This window comes from Bombus pascuorum, chromosome 15 (assembly GCF_905332965.1).
Source record: "Bombus pascuorum chromosome 15, iyBomPasc1.1, whole genome shotgun sequence".
Lineage (NCBI taxonomy): Eukaryota > Metazoa > Arthropoda > Insecta > Hymenoptera > Apidae > Bombus > Bombus pascuorum.
The window spans coordinates 7,061,375-7,078,282 of record NC_083502.1 but is presented as its reverse complement, the minus strand read 5'-3'; the positions used below and the strand labels follow the sequence as shown (position 1 = coordinate 7,078,282).

At 36.5% G+C, this 16,908-nt stretch overlaps 2 protein-coding genes across 2 annotated transcripts; one reads left to right on the top strand and one right to left on the bottom strand.

Moving 5' to 3' along the window:
- Positions 1-3,936: 3,936 nt before the first annotated feature.
- On the bottom strand, positions 3,937-5,994 carry LOC132914905 (cuticle protein 18.7-like). The gene is made up of 2 exons (XM_060974413.1): positions 5,445-5,994; positions 3,937-5,167 (listed from the first exon to the last, which is right to left on the bottom strand). Exons 1-2 carry the CDS (start codon positions 5,879-5,881, stop codon positions 4,741-4,743), a joined length of 864 nt encoding a protein of 287 aa, XP_060830396.1. The 5' UTR covers positions 5,882-5,994; the 3' UTR covers positions 3,937-4,740.
- A 2,105-nt stretch (positions 5,995-8,099) lies between these two features.
- LOC132914907 (uncharacterized) lies at positions 8,100-9,749 on the top strand. The gene is made up of 2 exons (XM_060974416.1): positions 8,100-8,254; positions 9,226-9,749. Exons 1-2 carry the CDS (start codon positions 8,168-8,170, stop codon positions 9,724-9,726), a joined length of 588 nt encoding a protein of 195 aa, XP_060830399.1. The 5' UTR covers positions 8,100-8,167; the 3' UTR covers positions 9,727-9,749.
- Positions 9,750-16,908: the final 7,159 nt, after the last annotated feature.

The window sequence follows — 16,908 nt, the reverse complement described above, 5'->3', positions numbered from 1 at the left end:
ATAAGAACTTGTTTATGGGCTGCTATTAAAAATTTCATTATTACTGCTATGCTTAATTACAGAAAATTTAATTTTGCAAAAAGTAAGATATTTACCTTCGACGTTTATTGGTGTTCGTATGGAGTATGGATCAATCAAGAGATTTCCTTGGGAAATTTGGAAGACAGGTACCGCGGTCTGTTTGATTATTTTAGACGTAATTGGACTGGTCGCTGATTTCATTGAAATCTCAGCATTTTTATTCTGCGACGATTGCCCTTCAGACGCCATCTGATTCGTTAAAAATACGCGTGTGACATAAATTAGTTACTTTTAAAAACAATTTAAGTATATTGAAAGATGGTTGTTAGTATTAATAAAAGTAAATCGTACTGTGTTCGTTTGCGACTGCTCTTTCTCATTCGACTCGATAGTCTTCCTCTCTAGTTGTTGCAATCCTTGCAAAAATACATTCTTTTCCCCTATTTTATATCCTTGCTGCGCTATTTCAGATATTTGAGCAGCTCCATTTCGAGCCAAGATCACGCCTTGCGTGTTTTGTGCCTGAGAGAATCGTAATTAATAAAATTGAGCGAGAATTATCGAAAACGTATCGAATGTTAGCAATACCAACTAATTAATGACTAATAGTAATATTTGCTAGTTAATATCCTTAAATGTAAATAGTATCAAGCAGCTGATAGTATAAAATATTAGTAATATTACATTGCATCGAAAATTGATAATAATATCAGGTAATAACAACACACTGAATATTTTTAATAGTAACAAATATTTCTAATAATTTTCACAGTCAATAAGCACATTAATTAATAGTACCAAGTATCGGTAATACGCCAAAAAATTATTACGTACACAGAATTGTAATATAACATGTTCATGCTATTACCTACTGTTATATGTTCCTACGATATCCCTAATTCTTACCGGAAGTGGCGCCTGGGGTAGATTGGTAGCCGCCACCCGGAAACCATTTTTACTGTCAGCGGTATACTGGGTTGTTTGGATGAATCCTGCGTCATCGACGTAACTGTAAACACCTCGTGTTTCGCCATTCAACGTTCTGATTTCCGACCTTGCAGATCCTGGAGCACTATAGCCAAAACTGTACTGGCCGTAACTGTCCTGATACCCCAGGATAGGTGCAGTCGGCTTGGCCAAGCCAAAAGAAACGAGAGAACAAGAGAAAAGAAGAACCTGAACATAGAATATTCAACGATTTTCATAATTTCACAACAAGCAATTAATTCTTATTTCGTGTCATCGTATTACAACAATTGTACTAATTCCAAACCACGAACAAAATTCTTCGATCACATTTAAACTTCCCTATCAGGTCGAGCAATACGTTCATTCACATTTTCTTGAAAAAGCAAATTGAATTAATTTCAAATAAAATTCTATTCGATCAAAGAGTGCCTTATAAATTTTTCTATAGAAATTTACTTTTATATAGAAATTTATATAGAATTTATATTTATATAGAAATTTTCCATCCCGTTTCTTCATAAATTTATATATTTAATACAGAAACGATCGAATAAGCGCATATTTACGACCTTTAAACGATTATTATAACATCGTTTGAGCTAGTAGACACTGGTGAAAGAACGAACTTATTACTCGATCCGATTATTAAACCCGACTATTAAATGCAAGAATCCACTGCAAAAGATCCAGCGCACGCGAGTTACCCAACTGAAAAATCACCGAATAACGTGAAATCGATGTAATCGATAAACATATTACGTAACAAGACACTAATCCGAAAGCACGACCGAAATAACATCTCCGAGCAAGCCAAAGCTTGAGAAACACTGCTGCAACCCCGTGAAACCAGCCCACTTGGCCGTAAAGCGAGCAAAGCAACCACCGTTCCATTCACCCACGCAATCACACGTTCTTCCTTACGTATACGCTGTTCATGGCGATTCGATTCGAGTTCTTTTAAATTTCGCTCACGCATCCGCCACTTTATATAGAAAACACGCGAGCCTCGAGGGTGTTACCAGCTCAGGTCGCGGAAACGCGAGGATCGGAGGTGCATGAAACTGGTCACGCCTGTCCTCAAGGACTTTACCGCCTGGAATCCGGCTCTTGAACATTTTCACCAAGTATTTTTTCTTCGGTTAGAAACCTGAACACTCAGCTATGCCCTAATATGTACGATCTTCACGGTCGTCTCGCCGCAGAGATCTGCCAAGAATCTTCCATTCACGCCGTTTTACGAAATAATACGTGGATAAGGAATTTTTATGGCGTTACACGGGCTTAGGAAAGTAGATAACGCCTGTAGATGACTTTCGCGAATATGTTATGCGTGTTATGCGAGACATTTTCGATTTTTACTGGCACTGTCGCGGGTAGGTTCTTCACGCATTTATGGGAAATTTGAAGACGTAAAAATGAATAGAATACGGTACGGGAAAGATATAAAATATACGAGCTACGGTACCGTACTGTGCGCTATAACGTGTGTGGATTGTGTAGAGCGTAATTCGCAACTTGAAAATTCTATGACGTTCTCTCAATAATATTTTGTCTCTGAAATAACGTTCGCATATTTGTTTTTACGCGATGAACGTGTAATGTATTCTTTATTCAATATAAATTTTATTTATACTATTAATAGATTGTTAATAAATCGTTGGGCAGTGAAATAATATCTGTAATTCCAAATTGGCAAAAGTGGGATATCTGTAGCGATAAAGGAATTACGTCGATGAAAGGAATAGAATAGAAATGTTTTCATAAATTCCGTTTGCAACAACGAGACTAAATGGGAGAAACGGAATTTTTATATCAGAAATTTCATTTGATGTATACGCAAAAGGAAACATCCGGTTAACAGTCTCCGGCGTTAATGTACGAAGAAAAAAATTAATGAAATCATAAAGTGCATAATAGTGTTGTTGGCAAAGAATAGTAATTTTGTGCGTGGAAGTATCGCAAAATCCCAGTAATTGCATCTCATTAGTAAACCTGATACGTTCTTTAGCTGTGTAGGCTCTTGTTAACTGGTTCGCGAACAATTTATTTTATATGCATATCGAAATCGTGTTTTACGGTAATGAGTGCCATTTTCCATGCTATAATTGGACACCTGTTCCATAAACGTTGGATCACGTTTGTTTGAACAATCGGGATTTTGCCAATTCCACAAAATTTCAATGTTTTCTATTTCCTAAATAATTTATGTGTATATATATATACATATATCGCAATTTTTTATTTAATAAATTCGCTATACAATTACCATATTAAAACTATAATCACAGGTACCGATATAAATGTATAATTTCATCACCATTAGAAAAATTATACTTTCGGAAAAACCTGAAAGCCAAATCTTGTCGAAACAGAAATAGAACTTGAACATTTCCAACATACCGCCATAAAACTTTTTACAAAACTGTTTTATAAAAATTGTATTTGTTTGCCATAAGCACTATCGCCTTGTGGAAAGTCGTTGGTCGAAAGTCTAACTCCATTACACCTGTATATTCGTCTCTTCCTCCATAATCGTTCAGTCTAGCTATTTGCATACTATCCTCGACCCAAATTCGTTGCAATCGATCCTGACGTGACGAACGCATTCTACTTCAAAATCGCCGCGACATTAATATGTATCGATTCCCCTCGTCTATCGTGACAGAATGAAACTGGATGCTGGGATTTTTTATTTTTTTTTTTTTTTTTTTTTTTTTGTCGAACAGATGGCGAATTTAGTGCCAGTTGAAACGTAAGAGCCAAATTTTTATCGTTTATACCATTATCATCAATTACTGTGTTTAAATCTCTACGTATCGTGTAACGAATATCCGTATAGTTTCTATGTTTTCTGTACTCTCGCATCAAAATCGATGATTTTAAAGTCAGAACTCTGGAACGTAAATTAAAATTACAGAAAGAATTTGGAGTCGATTAAAACAAGAATTTGAACTTCTTCGAAATTCTCTTTATTAATCCAGTCTACAATCGTCTTTCATCCCCCTATGGCAGTTTTAACGATCTCTCCACCCTCGATAATCAATCAACATCAAAAGAGCACATTAAACGAGAAAGCAACAAATGACCAGAACGTCAATTTCCATAGCCCAAAACGCATACATGAAAAAAATGACATAACCGCACAATAAAACGTAAAGCCAACTAATTATAACGAATCTAGAATTAACGAAACAAGAAAAATATGTCCCAGAGAACACCGGTAATTGTAAATCGTTCGATCCATGCGCTATGTTTCCCTCTTTACCGTCAACTATGATACTTATCCGCTAATTATTCACGAGTGGTCCTCCATTATATTTTGATTTAACACGTTCACTGCTAAGTACGTGTGATACATTATACCCTAAACGCATAATTTCCATAGGAAAAGCTACGTGTGTCTGCTAAACTTTACGTTTACGCGATATGCTCTGTATGAATTATTATGAATAGATCGTGGATTTTTATGCATTTACGTCAAATTAGAAAGTGTAGAACTTCATAAAATTGGTGAATGCACATTACAACATATTATATATTTTTTCAAATAATATTTTTTGAAGTATAACGCTTCTTTAAGTTCGTTGCAAAAATATTCCATTTTTTAAATTAAGTTCTCAGAAATACGAATTTGCATAAAAATCCGCAGTCTAATTATGATGTTTATTTCATAAATTTGCGATTCCTCGTGATTGTTTTTACCAGATCTACGCGTGGACACGGTGAACGTGTTAAACGACGATCAGATTTTTAATAGACGAGCCGTCCATAGGCGAGGGCAGGGCCAGCAACAGCGAGAACATCGGCAGACTTGGCTGCCTCTGTGGCCAGGTTCAATTTCTCGTTAAGATGAGCGGTTGCATGGGCGACTTTCGCCACAGCCACTTCCGGCGTGTCCTGCACCCTTCCGTCCGGGCCAATGGGTGCACCAGGGACCACCACCGCGTTGCTGGCTACTAATGGTACGGTCACTGTTGCTGGGGCGGCAGCGACTATCGTCCCCGATGATCTCACCGCCTCGTTCGCCAGGTTAATCCTCTCGTTGATCTGAGCTGCTGCGTGGGCTGCTTTCGCTGCTGCTACCTCTAGAGTGTCTTGCACCCTTCCGTCGGGACCTACTGTTGCTGCTTGCACCACTGGGGCCACTATACTGCTGGCTACCAGAGGAACCAGTGGTCTGAAAGAAGGACTTTTCGTTTGAGATAGTTGTTTTAACATGGGATCTGAAGTTTACGTAATAACTCAAACTCCAAAGTAATTTCCAAAACACCGAAAACGAATCTTTAAACTCCCATCAAAAACCTTCCTTAGTAACATTTTTCTAACTTCCAATTCCTACAAAAATCATCTTTTAAATTCCCAAAAAGTCAAAAACTCTCTAATCTCCGATCCCGAAGAAAATCGCCCGTCAAAACTGGAAAAGAGTCATCCGTCAACCCTCGCCCCAAATTCACCTGTTAAGATCCGCAGCGACAGATCTGGCCGCCTCGTTTGCCAAATTGATTCTCTCGTTAACCTGAGCGGCAGCGTGCGCAGCTTTGGCGACAGCGACTTCCGGGGTGTCCACCACCCTGCCATCAGGTCCGAGTGGAGCGCCAGGTACCAAAACGTTTGGTGCAGCGATCAACAGCGAAGACTGTTTAACCTGAACCTGTTGCAGGCCTGCTCCTGACCTGGCAGCCTCGTCGGCAAGCTTCAATCTCTCGTTGAGGTGAGCAGCCGCGTGTTCCGCCTTCGCAACAGCAACTTCTGGCGTGTCTAGGACCCGGCCATCCGGTCCGACAGGAGCTGCAGGGGTTAAAGTGGCGATCAGGGGCGCGGACAGGAGTCCCGGCTTGGCCAGGGCCGCAGAAACCAGGCCTGCCAATAGCAAACCGGAGACTGGTCCCATGACGATCGTCGCTTTATGGTGTTTCAGAGGTTCAGAGGCTTCCGAACGCCGGCTAGTTTCAAGAAGGGATCGGCGACAAGTCGAGTTGGCTGGATCGATCGTTTCGACTGGACCGTTAGGAGATCGTTGGACGCGCTCGAGACTATGAGACGCGTCGTCCTAGATCGGCTTTTATAGCTGTTAGATCAGTATAGTTGTATAGTTGGCATTATAGATCACGTAACGAATAGGGTGGATTTTTCGAGACGATGGATCTGGACCACTGGGCGCAGACTGTTTCCGTTCCCCTCCGGGGCAAGGTAAGCGTGTTTGTAAAACGAGTAACAGGCTCTGCGGACGGACTGCTCCGCCGTCGTAGCCGAGAAAAAATGATGGGCTCTCCATTTTCGTGGCTCTCTCACTAGCACGGGAAGACACCCGATCCCGTTGTCATTTCTCCGCGCCTAGCCTGGCCATGGACACCAAGGGCGATGTTGGCGAAGGCCGACGATCGCGTAACCGTCCCTCGACTATCGGTGTATCGGCGATAAGCTGTCGCCAGGTTGCATCACGTAGCAGGATTTTTTTATCCGTGTAGTGGACTCTTGCTACGCGGCGATTTTAAGGTGAGTTCGGGGGAACTGTATTGAAAATATTATTTCTTTGTTTCCGTAATTGCAATGAGCTGTGATGAAAGGTTTGATTGAGTGCTTGATTAGTGGATTATTTTTTACTTTCCCTTATTTTTTAGCGTTGTTGAGATTGTTTGTTCCTTTTACATCATTTTAAAGGTAAAATAATTTATGAAACCTGACCACTGCATTTTGTAGTAAATTAATATTGTTACAATAATGAGAGTATAACGTAGCGATGCGGTATCGAAAGGTATAATAAAATGGAGCTGTAATACTATCTATAGCACTGGCATGATATTACCATATTATCGTCGCATAAATGTTAACTTCAGGAACCTATATGTACTTTAATTGAGAGATTATTTCAAACCTTTCGTATAATTTTTATAACACACAATTTTTTAATTTTATGATTAATATTTACACGATATTCAATCGTTCAAAATAATGGAGTAAAATGAACATGTTTTATAATCAATAATTAGTAACAATTAATGGTTTATCATTGTAATTAATAATTAAGTTATTACTTAATAAAGAAACACACTGTGTCGAATATACTCAAGACGAAATTTCTCAACCCGTATACAGAATACGTTACATAATGATCTACGAGCTTCTACCTGAAACGTGACACTGAAACATAGTTTTTTACAATCACTTGCAACATATTATTTCTTATTACACATAGCGCCAGTAATCTCCCGTCGTACAAAAAATTCTACTCCATTTCAATCTGACACATCGATATCTGGTAATGATAAATGCAACCAGCAAAAAGTAATCAAAAATTCGTAAAATTGGTAACCGTGGAAAATGATCAAATTTTATTTTATTGAAAGTATTGCAACATTATTTAGTATTTAATACAGTGATATTATAATTATTTAATATTTTCACAAACACAAGTAAAACGATAAAAACCAAACAGAAATGTGTTTTATTTCCAAAATATTATAGCAAGTCCTACTTTGGATATTTTATATAATTTTTGGATATTCTTGAGCATTTTGAACTCTCCCTATTTTCCTAATAAACAAATAAATGCAATTTACGCCATACTAAAGCAAAAATCTCAAACAGAAACAAACAGACAATTAAAATATCTGAAACTCGTTAATTTAAATAAAAATCCATCGATTCAATCTTCTTGTCAAACGCAACGAACAAAACCATAATTAAACGTCCACTGTCTTATCCGTTTTAACAATCTGTCTCAACAGTTAAAAAATTCCAAATCCATTAAACCAAACAACGATCCTTAAACCTAAATTTCCCTTTCGAACGAACAAAAAGTTAATTAAAATTCCTCTACGCATTCCGTTTTAAATTATCAAAGAAACTCGAAGGCCACCGAAGTAGGAAATCTCGTAACAACTCCTTAAGAAGTTCACCTAATCTATTACAAGAAGAAAAAAACGTCAAAAAAAATTGGGAAAAAGAAGAAAGAAACGTTGGAAGTGGTTCGATCAATGATTCGAGGGTCATTGAATAGAGAAAGACGAATTCCAGTCGGATGTCGATCAGGACGAATGTCAATGTCAGGTGTAGTTGATTTTATTGGACAGGGCGTCTCCCATTCGCGCGTTCTCCCATCGATGAACACGTGCCCCATGGAGCGAAACCTTTTCTCCCAGGTGCTATATAAAGACGAGGGGACAAAGTGGACACCATGAGACCGGACCAAGGCACCTTGGCGAGTACTGTACCTCAGATAGCGCGCAAGGAGCCACGTTTGTTTCACGAGATGAAGACCCTGGTGAGTGTTTTCTCGGCGATCGTTCAGCCTTGGTTTTTCTTCGTTTCTCGTGTAGATTTTCTGCTTCTCTTTGTTTCTTCTACCACGAGGTGTCTGAGAAGACACTTTGCAAAGATACGTATGCCTGCGACAATACCCGATACGTATCCTTATCCTTCGATGAAACGTTCTTTTATCAGGTTCTACGTCTTATTCTCGCAGTGACAAATTTTTGTATGCGTATAAAAGTATCGTTAAATGATACGAAATTTAATACGTTTGTTATGATATCTACCGTACATGATATGTACACGATATGTACCGTGGTTTTTACTATTAATTCGTATTCCTACGTATTTTATATCTTTTCGATCAATTTTCAATTTATGTTTGACACTCTTCGTCTCTTGTCGAGTAAATCTCGCGTCTTCGAGGTGTGTACTCACCTTCGACTCTCGCTATTCTTGGGTTTAATTAATCAGTGTGTAAATTCCACTCTAAATACAATAGCATACAATAATAAATACATGAGAAAAAATTGAAAATATTTTTAGCAATTACTTTTAATTATTTTTAGCAATCGGTAAATTTAATTAAGAGTAATCAGGAATTGAGAAGTTTTCTATCTCACGAATGTAATATTTGCTATTTTCACTGTAATGAACTTTAATCCTTCAGTCATAGTTTCATCTAGTGATTTAGAAAATGCAACGATCGAGAATTAGTATATTCTCTAATCCACAAATATAATATTTATTATTTTTACTGTGACAATCTTAAAATTGCCTACTTTTCAATACAATCGTAAGTCGTTTAATCTCGGGAATTTTTAAATTTGAATATATGCATATAACATTATCGAGTTGAAAGTCAAATAAAATCCTCGCGACCGAAGAAATTCTAAAACGCTCATAGTCTAAACAATCACGTATTTCACACTGCAATATAATACTATTTTAAGCAGTAAGAATGGCCAACTTTTTCAATTCCAGATTGTTCTCTCCGCCGTGTTGGCAGCAGTATACGCGCGTCCAGGCCTTCTACTGGCGCCACAGGTAGCAGCTCTAGCGTCGCCTGTTACCATCACCAAACTAGTACCTGGTGCACCCATCGGTCTAGATGGCCGAGTCGTAGACACTCCGGAAGTGAGTCTCGCAAAAGCAGAACACGCAGCAGCCCACATCAACGAAAGAATCACTTTGGCTAACGAAGCATTCAAATCTGCTGATTTCATCGCCTACACAGGACCTGTGATCACCAGTAGCCTGCAACCTGTGGCTGTCGCAGCCAAAATCGTTCCTCCAGCTCCTCTAGGACCCGATGGCCGCGTTGTCGACACACCGGAAGTCGCTTTGGCCAAAGCAGAACACGCTGCTGCTCATATCAACGAGAAACTCGAACATGCTGCTGAACAAGCATCGAAAGGAAATTTGGAGCTTCCTGTGGTTCTGTCCACATACTCTGCACCAGTTATTCAAAAGGTTTTGATATAAGGACAGGGCATGACTGGCTGGATTGTCTTTTGTGGCGACGTTGGTTACGTGAAACACTCATTTTTTGTACATAATTGTAAGCTGATTAAATAAAGCGATATTTAACAATATACTGATTATTATATGGAGTTTTAGTATCTTTCACTTTTTAGTTCTTTCCTTCGCCTTGATCTAGAATTTCCTACTTTAACGTTCAATGGGTTTTGCTCAGATTTGTAAACTTTTTGAGAAGTTATGCTTATGTAATTTGTTGAGGTTATTAGATGTATGCGAATACAAAGGAACGCGTGGATAAATTGTAAGGTAGAAAATATATATTTTAAAACTAAAGTGTAAATACAAAGTTCGGAATATAATTTGAGCTGATCCAGATCCGCACGCTAGCAGTGTTACCCTATGACTGAAAAACCAACGTCGCCTATTTATTGTTTATGGTTTGCCTTCGACGCGGTCATTTGTCTATACGCTGTTGATGGCTTCGGGGCTTGAGAAAACTAAAAGACCAGATGTAGAGTTTTCTTAGAAGTGGTGACCACTTCAGCATAATTCATTGAGTAAATTTATTTTATATATTTCATTAGGGGATGAGGTATAACGATACGTAAGGGGTCGGAATATTTTATTAATGGATTTTCTTATATATTTGGAGTTGTAATTGTGTTTGAGGTCGTTATTTCTTCGGCATATGACGATTAGTACATTACCTATAGAATTTTAAATAAAATATCGTACGTCGATGGACTGGTGGTTTTTTATTTATACTTACATGAGAAATAATTAATTATAAAATCAATAGATAAAATGTTAATGAAAAAAGCTCAACTAAACAGTACTTAAGTAATGGGTACATGTATGAAGTTTATCATTTTTTGAAAATATTAAATAAACATTGTTCTAAATAGGTGATCAATCTTTATTCATTTATTTAAAATAAATGTGTCTTTTGCATAGTCGTGTCGTATCCTTCCCTCTTTTTCCTACTCTATCCCATCTTTTACGTTCTGTATCTCACATCCTACATCTTATATCATAGATCACACTACCAATACTCCAATTCCCATACCTAACAAGGTAAGGTAATTTTATATTTCCTATCTTCTCTCCTATATCCCACATCCAGTATCCCTAACCCACATCTACCTAGCGTACTTTATTCTATAGCACATCTTGCACATTCCTTTTCCCACATCCCGTGACTAAGATTTCTTAATATCTCCTTTGCTGTGTTTCAAATCGTATAACTCATTTCCTTTACCCCTCGTTTCCAATTTCTCATATCCCAAACATTGTAAGTTCCATATAAACTGAAAAAATATACTAAAAGTCGACAGATTGCCTTTTCCACTAAATATAAATTGGAGCCCACAAACCGCGTATAAGATATCGATTAATCCCACGAAATGAAATTTGTTGCCCGGAATTTTCCCACAAAGCCCACAATGGGAAATTTGTTTTTCTTCGAATTTCATTTTGTGGCAGGCGCTATTTTGTGGGCTTTGCAGGAAAGTTGTGGGCTAGGAATTATATTCTGTGGGAAAGATATTTTTGTGGGTACTTTAATTGTTTTCTCTATCGTCTAATTTGGTAATGGGATGCATTACGCAGTATAATGCGTGCATGTGGAGTGTCAATTTTGATTTGTGCGTATTAGAAATGGGATACAGAACGAAAGACTGCGGGAATGAGATAAGATACGTAAGGAATGGGGTAGTGTCCCGGTATCTCCATTATTCTTATCAAATTCTAATTAAATTTGTTTCTTCCTTAGCTATTTACAATACACAACTTTATTCAGATACCACTTAAAATTATTCGCAATTTCAATATGAGAAACAAGGAAAAGCGGAGGGCGATGCTTGTGTCTACGTTTTCTTTGCCTTTCATATCCTACATTTGATGAAACTAAAATTGAAATATCTTTTAAACTAGACACTGTGAATCCTACCTATCTTAATACGTTTTCGCGAAGAATCCAAAAAACGCATCTATTGGTTTATAAAAGATTATAGAGCCCCTTTCGAAGGAAGAGTACATGAATCGCGTTAAACAGCGTAAAATTTTCCTGCTGGGACAGAGTTATAGCCTAGAAACATCCTGTATGTAGTAACATATCATACACAATTTTACGCTACAAAAATTTCCAAACTAAAATTCTCGGATGATATATCGGACAAAAGTGATCGTAAATTCAGTCAATATCGACGCGCAGTTTTGTCGAAAGCTAAGTAATATTGCACATATATTTTCCATGTATTTCTCACCCTTCTCACCCGGTTTGGGAACCGCTGTTTCACGCCGTTCCTTCGTCAGGATATCGAGGAATACGAGGCAGTCAAGGTCGCTGCTCGAGCCTTTTCCTGCGCCCACGAAGAGTATCGGCCACGTACGTGCACGCTCCGAGACGTAGAAATAAATTCGATCGCTATTGTCAAGAGACTATAACAACGATATGTTCTTACGAGCTACGAGGCTGACTATCGTGTTTCGATTTGTTCAGAAATATAAACCTTTAGAAATTGTAGAATAAATCAGGAAGTTTCTTAATCATAAATTGTATTTAGTTAGATAAATTTAATTAACAGTGTATAATAATATTGTGACTACACGTATAATACACTGATGCTAACAATTTGGTGATACTTTAAAGTATTATATAATCGTACTTAAACGAATTAGAAAGTAAGTAAATACGGTCATGAAGTTATTAGAAAATGTTATGTTATTTGGTTAAGATAAATATACAATGGACTTCCGGCTCCGGAGGACCTCGGAAAGAGTTCAGTGTCCTTCGAGTAACACTCGCTTCAAAGTCACGAAAATTACGAGATTCACGGTCGACGAGTTTGTTCCTCGATCAGGGGGCGTGCCTCTAAAAAGAGACTATTACGATAGCTTATCTCGATCGAAAGAGGACTGGTTATTTACCGAATCCAATTGGTCAAATAATTTCTCCGATCATTTTAAAAACATTGTCACAGACAAAAAAATTACGATTACAGATAAAAGAAGGTTTAAAATTCTTAAAATTTTTAATACAAAACTTCTAAGAGTTTCGACTGTAAAATTTATTTAATAATAAATAATTGTTAAAGTAATTCTAGGAATTTGTTACTTAATTTCTACTTTTTACGTCTTTCTCTTAGGAATTAAACAAAAATTTTTTACGTAAATGAAATATCTTTTATTTCCGATGTAATAAATTACATTTTATATTTAATTCGTTAAAAGTTAGTTATCTTGGGATAAAGCGATCTTTGAATTCGGGAGAAAAAGATTAAAGCGACTATTTCGCTTTTTTTTTTAGGTACACAATGCGTTCTTAATGACTTCTAATTAAGTACAAATGTGTCGGACACAATATGTACATAAATTAAGTAGACGATCTTAATGAGTTTCTAGATTAATTAAATAGCGATAAAATATTTCACTTTGTTCGTATCATAAAAATTCCTGAAGCAAATATTCCGTCAAAACTAAAATAAAAATTGACCATTTTTAGTTTACTCTCTTACCTTTCTAAATTACTCCCATTCGTTTATCGTTGTAATAAAATTTTAACTATCTTCTCTGAAAATATCAAAAAACATTTATGCCCTTTTTCATAGTCGGTGACTAATTTTGATTGTTGAGAAAGAATTTCATATAAAAGTGTGACATTTACAAATTTAGAACGCCCACTTAAAAATTTTATTACATCTACAAAAAATCCTAATCAACGTTTGAAAAACTTTTGCTGAAAATATACCTTTTTCTGACTAATTTCGATAATTGAAAGATAATTTTATACGACAAAGATACCAAACGATCTTTGACAAATTTTCTTTCTCGTAATCTGTGACCCGTGTTGATAACGAAATATTTTCAAGAGATGACCGCAATGCAGTAATTGAAAAATTGATCCGTGGTGTAATATCAAAGGGTTTCTCCCAATCGATTGAGAAAAAAGGGAACACGCCGGCTTTCTAATATTACTCGTACGCAGTTACAAAATCGTTTTTACGATTGTTATTTCGCCAATTGAAAATTGTCTTTGGTGATTGTGACACCTGGACAAGCAAATATTCGCGATTTCCCAATTACACATGCAATAGGGTGACAAAACAGTCCTCGTAGTTATTTTCTTGCCTTTGACGCTTATTCGATTGTTTCTTTCGACATTTGGTTCAATCAATTACATTAATTGATCTCTTAAAGTTATTAAAACATTATGAGAAATATCGATTGAATATAAAGTCCGAATATTTTGTTACACAGATGTTGGACATTCCGAATTTCTTTATAACTTAATTTTGGATGTTTTGCATTTGCTCTCAAATAAACGTCGGATGTTCCAAATTTCGTTATGAGTAAATTTTGTTTTAAATGAATTTTAAATTTATATTCTGATTATTGAAAGAACTATTTTTATTTGAACAAATAGCAGAATTTGGATTATTTATAATTATTAAAATATACATTGATTCTTACAAGAGATATCTTCAGAAATTTTACAATACTCAACGATTTAAATAAACATTATTAAATCGAGATAATTGCCGTTCGATAAATTATGACTCGAACAAAGAATGTTTCTCTCTGTTACATTAATCACTCGATGTCACGAAAGATTAATTTTTTCAATGTCTCGTAAGTTATTCGCCTATGGACAGCCGTAATTGATGAATTGCACGAATTTTAATATCTACATTTCATCAATGATCTACTTCATTGTATTGATATCGCTTAAAACAGGTAGCTATTGAAACGATCAACGTAGAATTGGCAGATTTAATTTCTGTATCAATAATTTATGGTTGCATTGGGATTCTGGTTGGCCCGTTATTTATTCACAATCTCGAGAACGGAACGAATGAAATATAATTTTATATTTTTGATATTTCGTTTATACACGCGCATATATAATGTGTATAAATTATCATTATACAGTTATTAATTAAATTTTGAAAAAATTCGGTACTCCTACTCTTGGAATAATACAAAGTTCAACATGTGTTGGAACAATAAGTCACGATAAATCAATAAATCAAAAAATCAAGACTAATAATAAATCAGACATATAATATAGTCGTTGATGTTCTTGTTAATACCTGTTAATTAATCATGACACCTCTGTCAGGCATGACACGAATTTTTCATACGAATCGATTTCTTTGATCGAACGATCTGACTTCGTACACTGTAATCATACTTCGAGAGCGATGCAAAAATATTGAAGGAATGCATTCTTGCTGCAGAGTGTCCTTCAGCCTCGAGTCCTTCGTTCGTTCAGGGTTGGTAAGTCGTTTAACACTCCCATGCACCGCTTTGTTTTAAAGGACAACGAAATACTGGGCGAAAGGAGAAATAAAACAAAATGGAGAGAGATCTTGACAAGTTTTATTTCATATGTGATAAACGACGACTTAATGAACTTGCCCATTACTGCTTTAAAAAATGACAGAAAGTATATTATCAAGGGTTTTGCGAATTCCAATAATTTCGAAGTAAAATTTTTACAATTTATAATTAAGAGAAAAAGTTATTTGACAAACATTCGAATAGAGAAGGTAGTATAAATTAGTTTCGAATTTTTAATAAATTTAGATATGGAAGAAGTTTATATTTTAGAGAGAAAAGGAAATAAAATACGAAAGGGAAATATAGACATTGTACTGTGATTATTACATTAAGCATCTTCTCATAAGTGCGAACATACAATTATTTCCCATATGTAATTAGAAAGAAAAGTGTCTCGGATGTAACTTCCTCTATCACGATGTAACCTACTTCTCATGTGATGTACGAATCTCACGAGATTTCTCAGGTCCCTGAGTACCAGAAATGTAGTTGCTGTCTACCTTCTCATTGCATTCTGCTCGCAAATTAGACGATGTCTCGGGCACTTTAGTTTAGCACTTTACAACGATGCTAGACAAATTGTTAAAATGTAACTTACGCGCTTAGCTAGGGACAATTTTATAATATCGTAAGTGAATAATTTTATTAACTGTATTTTTCCTCAAACGTTTTACTAACTCCATTTGTTTAATTCAAAAATTCTACGATCTCTCAAAATAATAAAATAAATAAATAGATAAATAAATAAATAAATAGAGTTATAGAAGAGACTGTAAAATCTTAAAAGAATAAGAAAAAGTATGAAAAAATTTCCTTTTATACTGCTGTGATAACATTTTGAAACCTTTTCTACTCCTACAGCTTTAATGTCTTCGGTGATCTCCTCCTTGCAAATTGTATACCTAAGTAACCCTACTGATCTTTGAAGCTATAATTCTATACCTCTACCAATCCCACGCTCCTAATAATTCTGTATCTAGACACTATGCGTATATCTTTCCCACTCACAAAATTCTTTAGCTCTTCCAACCAGTCTAATATTATTTAATTCGATACTCATCGGCAAGCCACTTCTAAGTCGCTTCTAAGTGCTCATACTTAACCACTGAATCTTCCAATTCTACCGAATACCGAAGTAGTGTCCATAAATATTCTTTTATGTCTGTATATCAATTCTACTCTCATTTCAAATCATCGTTTCAAATCCCAAATTTAATCCACTCTCAATTCCACTTTATCCCAGCCAACTGAAGCTTTCCGCGATTATACGATCTAAAACCTTCATCTTTAATTGCAATCCAATCTAAATCCAAAATTTACTCCTCTCTCGATTCCACTTTATTCCAACTAAAGCTTTCCACGATTAAAGAATCTATATTGAAACCTTTACCTAATACCTAATTCCAAAATCCCTGCTTCTCAACCGCAACCGAATCCAAATGTCAAATTGACCGCACTGTCCAATCCACTTCGTTCCAACCAACTAAAGCTTCCTATAATAAGGAACGATCTATAAACTTGATTTTTATTTATAATCTCCAAATCTCTGATCCTTTATCGCAATTCATCCATAGCTGCCCTGGCGCTTCTTGACGCAGACCTAGTCAAAACCTTCTTCATGAACCCCGTCACAGTATCTCGGGTCCCATCCTTCCGGTACAGGAGTGCATGGACCTCGTTGAAATGCCAAGGTCCTGCAGGCCGGGTAACCGAAGGGAGGGAGTATCCTTTTTCCTGGCGCGCTTCCCAGGCTACGTGGGTTAGCCGATCACCTCCTTGGCTCCCTCCAGGTCGTGGCCAATCGTGGTCCACGTGGGAGGGGGCGGATGATCACCGCTATAAATG